This window comes from Zingiber officinale, chromosome 1B (assembly GCF_018446385.1).
Source record: "Zingiber officinale cultivar Zhangliang chromosome 1B, Zo_v1.1, whole genome shotgun sequence".
In the NCBI taxonomy this organism is placed as follows: Eukaryota; Viridiplantae; Streptophyta; class Magnoliopsida; order Zingiberales; family Zingiberaceae; genus Zingiber; species Zingiber officinale.
This window is the reverse complement of record NC_055986.1, coordinates 29070461-29084120: the sequence shown is the minus strand read 5'-3', so window position 1 is coordinate 29084120 and position 13660 is coordinate 29070461. Positions and strand designations below refer to the sequence as shown.

Below are 13660 nucleotides of genomic sequence, written 5' to 3'. Positions count from 1 at the left end.
CGCGAAGGACAGTGATAGAAGAAGCCATAATAATTGAAAATTTAATTTTCATATTTATTATTTTTATTTACTATGATGTGTGTTTGCATGTGATGTATGCTAGCATAGGTTAAAATTCCTCACCTTAAATAACTAAGTGAGAGAGGGATTTTTAAATAAATTCCATGGTCTCTATTGCTAGTTTGTAAGTGATGCAACAAGCTTGCGTGTTGGTTCTGAGTGCCTCCCTCCACAACAGATGGGTTTGTTGCGGGTCACTAGATCAAATTTTCTTTATGGATGGTTATAGGAAATTATTTAGGAGCGTGTGATCTTCTCCAACTGAAGGGGCACAATCCTATTTAATGGTATACAATTAGACGCATTCAATAGTATCCTCCCCAACGGAGTCACTACTATTGTCTTGTGTGATCAAAGGAAAATCAATTATTAATTTTATTTATATAAAGTTAGGATGACAAGATAATAAAATTAATGGGTAAACCCCTTCTCTTACAAATGTTGAATTTGTATACGTCCACACTAACATGGCATGCAAAATTCACGGTGTTTTGAGGTGTTGGTAAATTTAAATAATATTATTTGAGGAATCAATATTATTCTAAATTTAGAGTCTTGACCAAAGTTTATTTTGTGATTCTCAGGATGACTTTCAACCCACTGGCCATTATACTAAAAGAGAATAAACTTGCTGGTCCCAACTATATAGATTAGAAAAGAAACCTGGACATTGTCCTAACTGCTGAGGGCTATAAGTTTATACTGTCAGAGGAGTGCCCTAATGTGCTTAATGGTGAATCTACCCAAGTGGAGATTGAGAATTATAGGAAATGGGTAAAGGCAAATGAGATGGCGCGATGTTACATTTTGGCTTCAATGTCAAATGTGCTGCAACATCAGCATCAGGATTTACCAACAACTTATGATATAATGAACAATCTCAAGGATCTCTTTGGTCACCAGGATCGGGCCGCTAGGCAAAAAGCAATGAGAAAGTTAATGACAGCCACCATGACAGAGGGTACACCCGTCAGGGACCATATCCTAAAGATGATTGCTTATTTGAACGAAATACAAATCCTTGGAGGAGAAATTGATGGGGAAACCCAGATCGATATGATTCTCCAGACGCTACCCAGAAGTTTTGAGCATTTTCGCCTGAACTATAATATGAATAAAAGGATGTATTCATTGGCGGAACTACTGACAGAACTTCAGGCAGCAGAAGGGCTATTTCGTCATAATTCTCAGATTCACTATGCTAAAAATGGTTCTACTTCTAAGTCGAAAGGCAAGAAAAAGAAGAAACAGGCTGCATCAGCAAAGAAGGTGAATAAACCTCAAGGTACAACACATATAGCTGGAATGAAGAAGCTGAAGGACAAGTGCTTCATCTACAAGTAGTCAGGACATTGGAAGGCAGGCTGTCCTCGTAGGAAAGAGAACAATCAAGGTATATCTCATTCTCTAGTAGTTGAAACATGTTTAGCGGTGTTATCTACCAACACATGGTGTGTAGATACGGGAGCCACTGATCATATCTGCAACTCTTTGCAGGGGTTCCAGGAAACCCGACGACTATTTGAATGAGAGATAACCGTCTATATGGGCAATGCTACTAAGGTGGCGGCTGTTGCAGTGGGAAACGTCTACTTGTCTTTTGATAAGAACAGAAGTTTGGTTTTAAGAAATTATCTTTATGTATCCAGTTTTAGAAAGAATTTAATTTCAGTTTCTAAACTGTATTTGGATGGATATTCTGTTTCCTTTAATAACAATGTGGTTATAAAGAGAAATAGGGTTATTATCTATTCTTGTGCATTGGTTGGCAATTTATATACTTTAAATCCAATATCTGCCACAAAGCAACAAATGGAAATTAATAACACATCCTCTAATTCTAATAAGAGAAAGGAACCTTCTGAAATGAACCAAACATATCTTTGGCATCTAAGGCTTGGTCATATTAACTTAAGTAGGATTCAAAGGCTTTTAGCTGATAGACTCTTGGGTTCATTAGAGTTGGAAAACTTTCCAACCTGTGAATCTTGCTTGGAAGGTAAAATGACCAAGAGACCTTTTAAGGCCAAGGGGTATAGAGCCAAAGATGTGTTAGAACTGGTTCATTCTGATTTGTGTGGTCCTATGTCAATCCAAGCAAGAGGTGGTTATGAATACTTTGTCTCTTTTATAGACAATTATTCAAGATACAGATACATTTACTTGATGCGCCGCAAGTCTGAATGCTTTGATAAGTTCAAAGAATATAGGGCTGATGTGGAGAAACGTCTTGGTAAAAGTATTAAGACACTACGGTCTGATCGTGGTGACGAATACCTCTTTGGAGAGTTTAGGAATTACTTATCAGAAGCCAGGATTCAATCCCAATTGTCTGCACCTGGTACACCCCCAACAAAATGGTATGGCAGAACGAAGGAATAGGACTCTTATGGAAATAGTTAGATTGATGATGAGTTATTCAGAATTACCAAATTCATTTTGGTGATATGCTCTGGAAACAACAGTGTACATTCTGAATATGGTACCTTCTAAAACAGTTCATTCTACTCCCATGGAATTGTGGAATGGGCGTAAGCCTAGTCTGAATCATATCCAGATATGGGGTAGTCCAGCACATGTGCTGAAGGGAGATACTGATAAGTTGGAATCACGTACAGAAGTATGTCTGTTTGTGGGATATCCTAAGGGAACGAAGGGTGGTTTGTTTATAATCCTAAAAATCAGAAGATCATTGTTAGCACCAATGCTCAATTTTTAGAAGATAATTATGTAATGAACCATAAGCCCATGAGTAAAATTATTCTAGAAGAAATAAGAGAGGACACGTCTACTTTAGTACCAACGGTACAAGATGAAGTACCACAAGATACTGCAACACGTGATGATGTCAATTGACAATTTTGAGGAGCATTTTGAAACAACTTAAATAGTGAATCTATATTTAATAAAAACTGTAAGGTAATCACCTTAGGACATCCCTCAAAATCTAACATATTTTTTTTCTTGTTCATGTATCTTAAAACAATTATCATTTCCTCTTTTATTGATACATCACGAGACTCTTCAACTAAGATAGTAAAATATATCTCACCAATATCTTTGACAATAGTATTAAGTAGTTTCAATAGCAACAACAATAGAAATATCCTTCTGAATACTAGATGATGCCAATTGACAATTTTGAGGAGCATTTTGAAATGAAATTTTCTGCACAAGTTCATTATGTCCAACAAGCTTATGAAAAAGATTTAAATAATTGCCTTTATTTGTTGATAAATTAGATTCATCATGATCCTGAAATGCTAATCCCTATCTCAATAGAAAATGAACACAATCAACAACTGCATTCAACTGAGTTCGATACTTAACTCTATCTTTATTTACCTTTCCGGTAAATAAAGTAGAAACACTCCCATTAAGATTCTGATTTGTTAGATCATTGCATTTCAATTTTCCAATGCTGTAAAAACTATTATATTTGCCAACATGTTGATCAAACTTCTCTTTTTTTCTCCAATTTTTAAATCCTTCGCCAACAAATGAATCTCCCACACCTTGGTTGCTTGGAGTTCTAAAAAAAAAGAGAGTCCAAGCATGTCTTCCCCCATTCCTTGGCCACTGCACTAATAGTTAGTAGCCACTTATAACTTACCTCCTCTATGTTAGTCTAAGGATAGGTAGATGGGGGTGTTGGGGGCCATCAAATCGCCTTTTGCCACATTAGAGTTCTAAAAAGATAACAATATAAATAATATGCACTATCTTTGGATATGCTATACTCTAACCAATCCGGATAATTTTTAAAATCAATTTGCAATAAATCTTCTTTTTATATTTCCTATTTCAGTTTGTGGAAAGTCATAAAGAATAGGCTGACAAGGTCCCTTTAATAAATACGCCATTCGCAGTCGATCCCTATTATTAGCATCATAACTTCATATTGTTGGTTATTGTCCACGGTCTACTAGAAGGTGTTCAAAATCAATAACCCTATTTTGATTATAGGGTGCGAAGATTCAATCGCTATATATATTTTTTGAGAAATTTCTCTATATAGAATACTATTTTTCAATCCACTAATAATCAAACTTAAATGTAAATTGCAATTTACAACTCAACGTAAATTACAACTCAATATAAATAGATAAAAATTTCAATAGAATTTAGAAGAGTCGAGAAAAATAAAAGAAAATCTTACTGATGGTGAGTTGGGAGAGCAGTTTCATAAAAAAAGAAGAAAATCTTTCCTTTTTTTCATTTTATATGGACCCCTCTATTGGTGTAATTTGCACTAATGATCTAATTCAGATTTTAATGAATGACAAGTGAATTAAAGTTAGAGTATTTATGATTTAATTACTTTACCAAGTGTGTAGGAGTTGACAGGTCTAAATGATCTAACAACAGACTGAAATCTAGCTAGGTCCGTGGGATCTGATAGCTAGTACGAAATCTAGATAGGTCCGCGGGACCCGATATCTAGCAAGAAGTCTAGTTGGGTCCGTGGGACCTGATAATGGACCGAAGTTTAGTTGGGTTTGCGGACATGACAATTGGCAGGAAGATCTGGTAGGTCAAAGGCAAATCAAGCAACTGCAGTTGATAAGTAAAGGTAAGCAACTGGAGAAGAAATCCAATGAACACACATTCCTTGTAGAGGGAACAATAGGCGTCGGTCCAGCTTAGGTCCACTTGGGAAACATAAGCTGAGACCTTGACTGGATCCTAGTCTTGGGAAGATAGGATCTAATTAATGCTACTACCTTATTGTGATAACTCTGTTTTGCAGGATAATTTTTATGTCTGAACTAATTCTTATTTGCAAGAAAGAGAAGACTGAAAAAGGGTTGTCTGAGCTCCCGAAAGGGATCCGAGCACCCTAACTCGGGGGTCCTCGGAAGGTATTTAGGCATCCGAATACCTTTCGAGCGCCCGGACCAACTTTGTCGGGTGGGGTGCCTGGCCCGGCACCCCAGTTGTCTGGGCACCCGGAGCTGGTCCAAGCGCTCAAACCAGAAAATTTATCAGAAGTTGAGTTGGAGCACATCGACTGGTCGAACCCACGTCATCAGTCCAGGTGTGCGGAGGGTTCCAAGTGCCCGGAGGTGGATAAACTTCGCAAATAAAGTTTCAATGATAGCTTGCTACATCAGCACAGTCTAAACACCCAGGAGGGGATCTAGGCACCTAGACATGTCTATAAAAGCACCTTTTGCGCGCTGCTCCGAAAAGGCTCCAACGACACCGAAAGACTGCTCCGAAGTTCGAAGAACGAAGACTTCTTCATATTTCCTTTATATTTGTCGGCAATGTTTACATTTTAGCTATTGGACTTAATTTTATAAATACATTTCGAATTGATAGTGATTGTCCATTGAAAGCACTCTCACGTACGGGTCTTAGAATAGGAATCGTCGAAGGTTCAGAACTAAGTAAAATTACTTGTGTTAGCATGTGTTTTTGTTCTCTCTCTTTTCCATTGCGTGACTTGTTTTAAATCATAATTTTTTATTAACATTTTTCATCCTCCTAGCATATTTATGGTCCTACATCCCTCCTTTCTCTCAACTTCTCATGCAAACCTCCTCTCATTTAATTGAGTTTTTTTTGTTCTTTTCCTTTTTTTATTATTATGGGTGATTCTCCTTTTTCATAAAATAGGTCATGTTTTGATTAAATATTAAAAATTGATTAAATTTCACTTAAAAAATTAAAATATATCAAAAATATATAAAACTATTGAACTTATGTCGACAGGGGCAAAATGTGTAAATCCCTTTGTTTCCTTTAAATCTCGATATAAGATATTATAGCAATCTCATATAAATTAGATTTGAATGGATGATCGAGAGTTCTCTAGATCTGATCTAACGGTGGAAGTCGCTCTAAATATGGTCCAAAGGCACTGATCTTCATCAAAGGTCCTAATCTACTCTCTCTTAAATTGGATGGGTTGTATCATGATGGATGACTAAGGTCTCCTCAGATCTTAGATGAACGATCTAGATTGCTTTAAAGTTTGATCTCCTCATTTAAACTTGGATTTGAGCTCAATTTTGTATGATATGACTCCGATCCATGATCTTGATGTCTACAAAGAATACATTCAAATATTAACATCAAATACAGTAAATATAAAATAATTCATAATTAAGTCTAAAAATAAATGCAACTTATGAAATATGATATAAATATGAAATTAGCACGTGAACAAATCTAAAAAATATACTTATATGAGTCAAAATATCATATTAAAATGATGATTATCAGTGCCCGATCAACCAATCTATTAGGGCTCATTTAGTTCCAGGGACCTCTAAGACTATAGAAACTATGAAGGAGAGTAGACATAAACAACATGGCAAGGAGCCGTTTTTATTAAGTATTGTAGTAAAAAGTGAAAATTTTCATTCTAGCGATCTCACATGGTTGGCCCATGATCATCTGTAAAAAGGCAAATTGAGAAACTATAGTTAATTTTTATTAAGCAAAACTTACCTCACCTCACAATTATGATATTGATGTTTGCCTCACCTCAAGGAAGAGGACTTTCCCTCATTTTAATTTTGGTGTTTACACTGTCTTAGCTTTGCCCTATTTCACATTTTGTTTGAATATGCTATCTCAAATGATTTAATTACTGTCAGTTAATTTAATTTAGTAATTGCTAACCCTAGCAAACACAAGAAGCTGACAAACAATCCTCTATTTCATAGCCGTTGTCCAGGAGGTTGGATGATCTATCAATCTTGACCGTCGAATTTCATAATTTTCGGCGCCGAAGACGACTCGAGCGTCGATTTCTCTAGGGTGACAATAAACGCTCCAGACTCTAGATTGACGCGATCGGACGGTCAAAGTTGAAAGCAAGTAGCCGTTGGCGGTTCCAGGGACCGTTCTCGAACGTTGAGGTCCCCGAATGTCTACCGCGGCGACCGTTACAGATGCGCGACTTTTTTTATTTATTTATTTTGTTTTTTTTTCCCATTTCAGGCTCATTTCTTCCTTCAACGGCCTGTAGTTTTTCCCAATCTTCTCTGTTTCCTTCCGTTCGATCCCCCAAAATCTTCGTTTTCTTGTTTCTATTTGCGTGATTCGGTCTCGAGTTTGCTTTCCGAGAAGATCCATGGCGAGTCGGCGGGCATCGTCACCCGCTTCCCCGGTGACGATCACTGTCTGCTCCTCTGGTGGGAAGGAAGGCGGCGATGGACCCCTCCGCCGGAGCATCGGCTTGACTAGTCCGGTCCCGCGCCACTCTTTCTCCAACAAACCTGACTCCCCTGCCGCCAGGCCTTCCAGCTGCGGCCTCTCAGGCGGCGGGGCGCGGTACTGCTCCGTGGCCGAGAACGATGAGAGCCATGAACGCACCTCCTCCGACTTCGTCCGTTACACCGTCCACATCCCGCCGACCCCGGACCACCAGCCGGCACCTCCGCCGGAAGAGACCGACGAGCCTGAGCTTCAGCCTCACCGAAGCTTCATCTCCGGCACCATCTTCACCGGCGGGTTCAATTGCGTGACCCGCGGCCACGTCATCGAGTGCTCGGCCGAAAGCGTGCAGGTGGCGAAATCCGCTGGGCTCTTCTGCAAGATCAATGGATGCGACGGCGAGGCGCTCCTCAAAGGGATAAAACCGCCGTGCGAATGCGGGTTCCTGATCTGCAAAGACTGCTACTCGGAGTGCGCCGGGGACGGAGGAGGGCTGTGTCCTGGGTGCAAGGAGCCTTACGGGACCGTGATCGACGAGGAGGGTGAGGGTTCGGCTTCTGAGGACGAGGGGAGAACCCTTCCTTTGACCTCGATAGCGGAGTTCAATCTCAAGTCCGGGAAGAGGCTATCGATGGTGAGATCGATGAAAGCACCGCACCAGCCAGGGGAGTTCGATCACAACCGTTGGCTCTTCGAGACCAAGGGAACATACGGGTATGGCAATGCAGTGTGGCCGACAGATGGATTCGGCGGCAACGGAGCTGAGTACAAGGGTTTCGAGGAGCCACCGGACTTCGAGGGAAAATGCAGAAGGCCACTGACAAGAAAGAATGCGGTGTCCCAAGCAATTCTCAGTCCATACAGGTAATTAACGCAGTAATTTGCTAAAAAAACAAGTTTTGTTTTCGAATGATTAGATAACACTTCTGTTTGATCGGTGAATCTATAGATAGCATTTGCTTCTACAATTGAGAATGAAATTTGCTCAACAATTTCTGATTGCTCTTCAGGATGCTCATAGTGATTCGCCTTCTTGCCCTTGGCCTTTTCCTTACTTGGAGGATTCGACACCCTAATCATGATGCCATATGGCTATGGGGAATGTCTGTAGCTTGTGAGGTGTGGTTTGCATTTTCTTGGCTCTTAGACCAGCTTCAGAAGCTTTGTCCAGTTAACAGAGCAACGGATCTCTCCGTCCTCAACGAACGCTTCGAGTCCCCGAGCATTAGAAACCCCAAAGGCCGATCTGATCTTCCCGGAGTTGATGTATTTGTGTCGACAGCTGATCCAGAAAAAGAACCGCCTTTAGTCACAGCAAACACAATCCTCTCCATCCTTGCAGTCGACTACCCGGTTGAGAAACTTGCTTGTTACTTATCAGATGATGGAGGTTCTCTTCTGACATTTGAAGCCCTGGCTGAAACTGCTAGCTTTGCAAGAATTTGGGTTCCCTTCTGCAGAAAGCATGCCATAGAGCCAAGGAACCCGGAGTCCTACTTTGGCCAGAAGCGCGACTTTCTAAAGAACAAAGTCCGTCAGGATTTTGTTCGAGAGAGGAGGAAGGTTAAGAGGGAATATGATGAGTTTAAAGTAAGAATAAATTCTTTGCCTGAATCCATCAGGCGGCGATCTGATGCATACAATGCACACGAAGAGCTACGATCTAAGAAGAAACAAATGGAGATGAAAGACGACATTTTGGAACCGACTGAGTTTGTCAAAGCAACCTGGATGTCTGATGGATCACACTGGCCTGGGACATGGTTTTCAGCTGCACCTGATCATTCTAGAGGCGATCATGCTGGTATAATTCAGGTAAAATATTACTTAATTACCTCACTCTTGTTCTTTGTATCGATTCAATAATTGTCTACAACTTCAGATATTTGATATCATTATATCTTATCATTCATAGGTGATGCTAGTTCCTCCAAACCCTGAACCAGTAATTGGAAATGTGGAACAAGAAAGTTTTAATCTTATAAACACCACTGATGTCGACATCCGACTTCCAATGCTTGTCTATGTTTCCCGCGAGAAGAGACCAGGATATGATCACAACAAGAAGGCTGGTGCGATGAACGCTTTGGTTAGAACAAGTGCAATAATGTCCAATGGCCCCTTCGTTCTGAATCTGGATTGTGATCACTACATCTACAATTCCTTGGCTCTAAGAGAAGGGATGTGCTTCATGCTTGACAGAGGTGGTGACAGGATATGCTATGTCCAATTTCCTCAGAGGTTTGATGGAATTGACCCTAGTGACAGGTATGCTAATAACAATTTGGTGTTCTTTGATGTCACTATGAGGGCCATGGATGGATTGCAAGGTCCAATGTATGTTGGAACAGGCTGCATTTTTCGAAGGACTGCTCTTTATGGGTTTAGCCCTCCTCGTGCCACCGAACACCATGGTTGGTTTGGAAGGAAGAAGACTAAACTTTTCCTGAGGAAACCTACAATGGGGAAGAAGCATGATCGCGACGAAAAGGACATCATATTACCACCTATCGCAGATGATGAGAACGACGAGTTAGATATAGAATCAGCATTGTTGCCAAAGAGGTTTGGTAGTTCAGCCACTTTAGCAGCATCCATTCCAATAGCTGAATATCAAGGAAGGCTACTTCAAGACATGCCTGGAGTTCGACAAGGCAGACCTGCCGGTTCTCTGGCAGTCCCTCGAGAACCACTCGATGCTGCAACGGTAGCGGAAGCAATCAGTGTTGTATCTTGCTTCTACGAGGACAAAACGGAATGGGGCCAACGAGTTGGCTGGATATATGGTTCTGTCACTGAGGATGTTGTGACGGGTTACAGGATGCACAACAGAGGGTGGAGGTCGATCTACTGCGTCACCAAGAGGGATGCATTCAGAGGGACAGCTCCAATCAATCTAACCGATAGGCTGCATCAAGTCCTCCGGTGGGCGACCGGTTCAGTCGAGATATTCTTCTCCCAAAACAATGCAATCTTTGCGAGCAGGAGGATGAAGTTCTTGCAAAGAGTAGCCTACTTCAACTGTGGCATCTACCCCTTCACTTCAATCTTTCTATTGGTGTACTGCATTCTTCCAGCAATCTCTCTATTCACAGGCCAGTTTATTGTTCAATCCCTCAGCGTTACATTTTTGATACTGCTCCTCGCAATCACCATTACTCTCTGCTTGCTCGCATTGTTGGAGATCAAGTGGTCCGGCATCACATTGCACGAGTGGTGGAGGAATGAGCAGTTCTGGTTAATTGGAGGTACTAGCGCTCACCCAGCTGCTGTCCTGCAAGGATTGCTGAAGGTCATTGCCGGCGTGGACATATCATTCACTTTAACATCAAAACCTGCGACCGACGATGACGCTGCTGCTTTCGCTGAGCTCTACGTCGTGAAGTGGAGCTTCTTGATGGTGCCTCCAATTACAATTATGATGATGAACATGATAGCCATAGCCGTGGGGACTGCAAGAGCAATGTACAGTCAGTTCCCACAGTGGAGCAGGCTTCTGGGAGGTGTGTCCTTCAGCCTCTGGGTTCTTTGCCATCTGTATCCGTTTGCTAAAGGCCTGATGGGAAGGAGAGGGAAGGTGCCGACGATCGTATTTATATGGTCCGGTCTACTCTCGAGTATCATCTCCTTGCTTTGGGTTTACATAAGCCCCCCAGCAGGAGGAAGGAGGGATTACATGAGCTTCCAGTTCCCTTAGGAAGAAGGAGGGTACGGGTTTGCTTTCAATATTTTCTACATGAAGCTTCCTCCAGTTTCCTTAGGTGGAAGGAGAAGTACCATACATGAAGATGACTCCAGGTTTAGTCTCCACCTGGCGCATACAAAATAGCTGAAGCTTTTTTAGTTCATCTACCTGTTATCAGTGTTTTAGCTGTTAGATTCAGTTAGTCTGCAGTTTTAGCTACCTTAGAATTTGCATCTCACATTATGTCTCAATTTGTGTGTGTTTGTTAGATATAGTTGAAATATTTGAATCAGATGTTGATCTGTACATGGAATTATTAGTCTAGATAAACCAACTCTGCAGTCTGGAATCTGGAGTAGATGCACCAGCGGAGCAACAATTCCAACAACTATTTGCATAAAAAATTCTCTAGTGTCCAACAACCGAAACAGAGTTTGGGCAAAAAAAAGAAAAAATAAATAAATTGTTACTATTACTGACTGCTTGCTATAAATAAATTATAATTGTTACACTATAATATTAATTAGTGATTACGGCGGTTTTTGTTTGAAATAATTATAACTATAATTTGTTTTATACAAGTATCCCGATTTTACTAATTTTTGAATAGACGATTCATTCCGTCCCCACTGACGATTTTACTAATTTACTAAGTAAATTCAGAAATTATATGTAATAGAAATAATGAAATTAAAATAAACTAGAAAAATAGGAAAAGAAATCAAAATGGGCATTTCTGATTTAAAACAGTCCATTTAAAACGATCCATCCAAAATATTTTTATATTATCTGATTATTTGACCGTGTATAAACTAGTAATTAAAAAAATAATAAATCAAATGACACTGAACCTGAGGAGAGTGATCCGGTTCTATAGAAGATGACATTGAACCTGAGGTGAGTGATCCGGCTCTATAGAAGTTTTCCACCCATAACTAGGATAAATTATAAGTAGGCGGCCCAGAAGCCCAACATCTCATGGTTGCGCATACCATTTAGAGGAAAAATCCCTACAAATATATCATAACTAGAGATTGAGCCATGAGAGTCTAGGTGATAACTTAACGTTCTTCAACTGCACCATAACCTCGAGGATAAAAGTTAGCAACTAGCTTCTATAACAATGATTTTATATTATTTTTGTTTTACTTATTTGAGTGATAATAGGATTAAAATAAATGATAGAAACTCTATGATATTTATTGTATTTCAAATGAATATAATTTAATCATAATCAAGTGAGTAGGCAATAAATATAATTTCTATAACGAATAAAAACTAATCAATAATGACTAATTAGAAATTAGAGGGGGCGAACCTCCCACCTTAGGTCCGTCCCTCAAATGATGGAGCGTCTCCGTGTTTACGGAGTTGCTCCGTTGTCAGTGAATTTTTTTAATTAATTTTGTTTTCAATATTTGTTATTAAAAAAAACTTACACACACCACGTTGAACAATAAATATTCAATGTTTGAACAACGGCTATTCAACAGTTAATTTACTTTTATTTAAAAATTTGTCTATAAATATACTCTCAATATTTCATTATTTTTATCATTTTCTTAATTCTTTATTTCTTTCAATCATGAAAATATCTTAGAAGACTTGATGTCTAAAAAAACTATATCGATTTATGCTCCGTGAACTCTAAATAAATGATTAAAGAAAATGCAGAGGATATATATGAACAAATAATGTTCTGGCTATATGAGTAACAACAAATTGTACATCAAAGAGTTCAAAGTTCTTTTGACAAAACATATATGAGAAGATATTTAAATCTTGATCGTGAAGTCAGACATGCTCGTCTTTTTAACGATTATTTCTCTGATGAGCCAATATATCTTGATTATATATTTCGACATTGATTCCAAATGCAAAGAGGGTTATTCCTTTGTATAGTAAATGCCTTGAAAATCATTTAGAATATTTTTAATGAAAGATCGATGCGATAGGAAAAAAAGGTTTATCGTCACTTCAGAAATGTATAGCAGCTATCCGCCAATTGACATATGGAGTCCTTGCTGATAATTATGATGAGTACCTACGAATTGTTGAAACAACTGTCATCCAATACTTATTTAACTTATGTCGATATGTAATTGAAGTGTTAGGGGCTCAATATTTGAGAAGACCTAATATTGTTGATATCCAACACTTGATTGACATGCATGAGCAGAGACATGACTTTCCTAACATGTTCGGTAGTCTTGATTGCATGCATTGGCAATGGAAAAAATCGCCCCATCACTTTGAAAGGCCAGTTTACTCGGAGAGATCATAACATTCCAACAATTGTGCTTAAAACAATCACATTTACAGACTTGTGGATATGACATGTCTTTTTGAGATCGCAAGGTCGCGTAATGATATCAATGTGCCTAATGAATCACCTTTATTCAACAGCGTTTTATAAGGAAATGCATCTAAGGTTAATTTTACAATTAACAATACACAATATACAAAAGGATACTATCTAACCGATGAGATCTATCTGGAATTAGCTACTTTCGTCAAGAGCTTTCCATGCCCCAAGGATCCCAAGAGAAAAATATTTAAGGAACGACAGGAGGTCACGAGAAAGGATGTCGAATGAGCATTTGGAGTGCTCCGATCTCGATGGGTAATGATAAAGGGTTCAGTATGATTTTGGTACCAAGATAATTTGAAGGATATCATGTATTATTTTGCACAACATTATTAATGAGAATGAGGACGATGCAGTAGTCAATTGGGCGGATGATG

The 13660-nt window shown here is 39.3% G+C and overlaps 1 protein-coding gene across 1 annotated transcript; it reads left to right on the top strand.

Annotated features, from left to right (window-relative positions):
* Window positions 1-7021: 7021 nt before the first annotated feature.
* LOC122054297 (cellulose synthase-like protein D5) lies at window positions 7022-11303 on the top strand. Its single transcript, XM_042616060.1, has 3 exons — window positions 7022-8094; window positions 8241-9045; window positions 9146-11303. Exons 1-3 carry the CDS (start codon window positions 7148-7150, stop codon window positions 10925-10927), a joined length of 3534 nt encoding a protein of 1177 aa, XP_042471994.1. The 5' UTR covers window positions 7022-7147; the 3' UTR covers window positions 10928-11303.
* The last annotated feature ends 2357 nt before the right edge of the window (window positions 11304-13660 follow it).

Bases quoted from the DNA above. Each gene is read 5' to 3' on its own strand.
- LOC122054297 (XM_042616060.1), top strand. From the start codon at position 7,148: ATGGCGAGTCGGCGGGCATCGTCACCCGCTTCCCCGGTGACGATCACT. The intron at 8,095-8,240 runs GTAATTAACGCA...ATTGCTCTTCAG, and splicing joins GCAATTCTCAGTCCATACAG to GATGCTCATAGTGATTCGCC. The intron at 9,046-9,145 runs GTAAAATATTAC...TATCATTCATAG, and splicing joins ATCATGCTGGTATAATTCAG to GTGATGCTAGTTCCTCCAAA.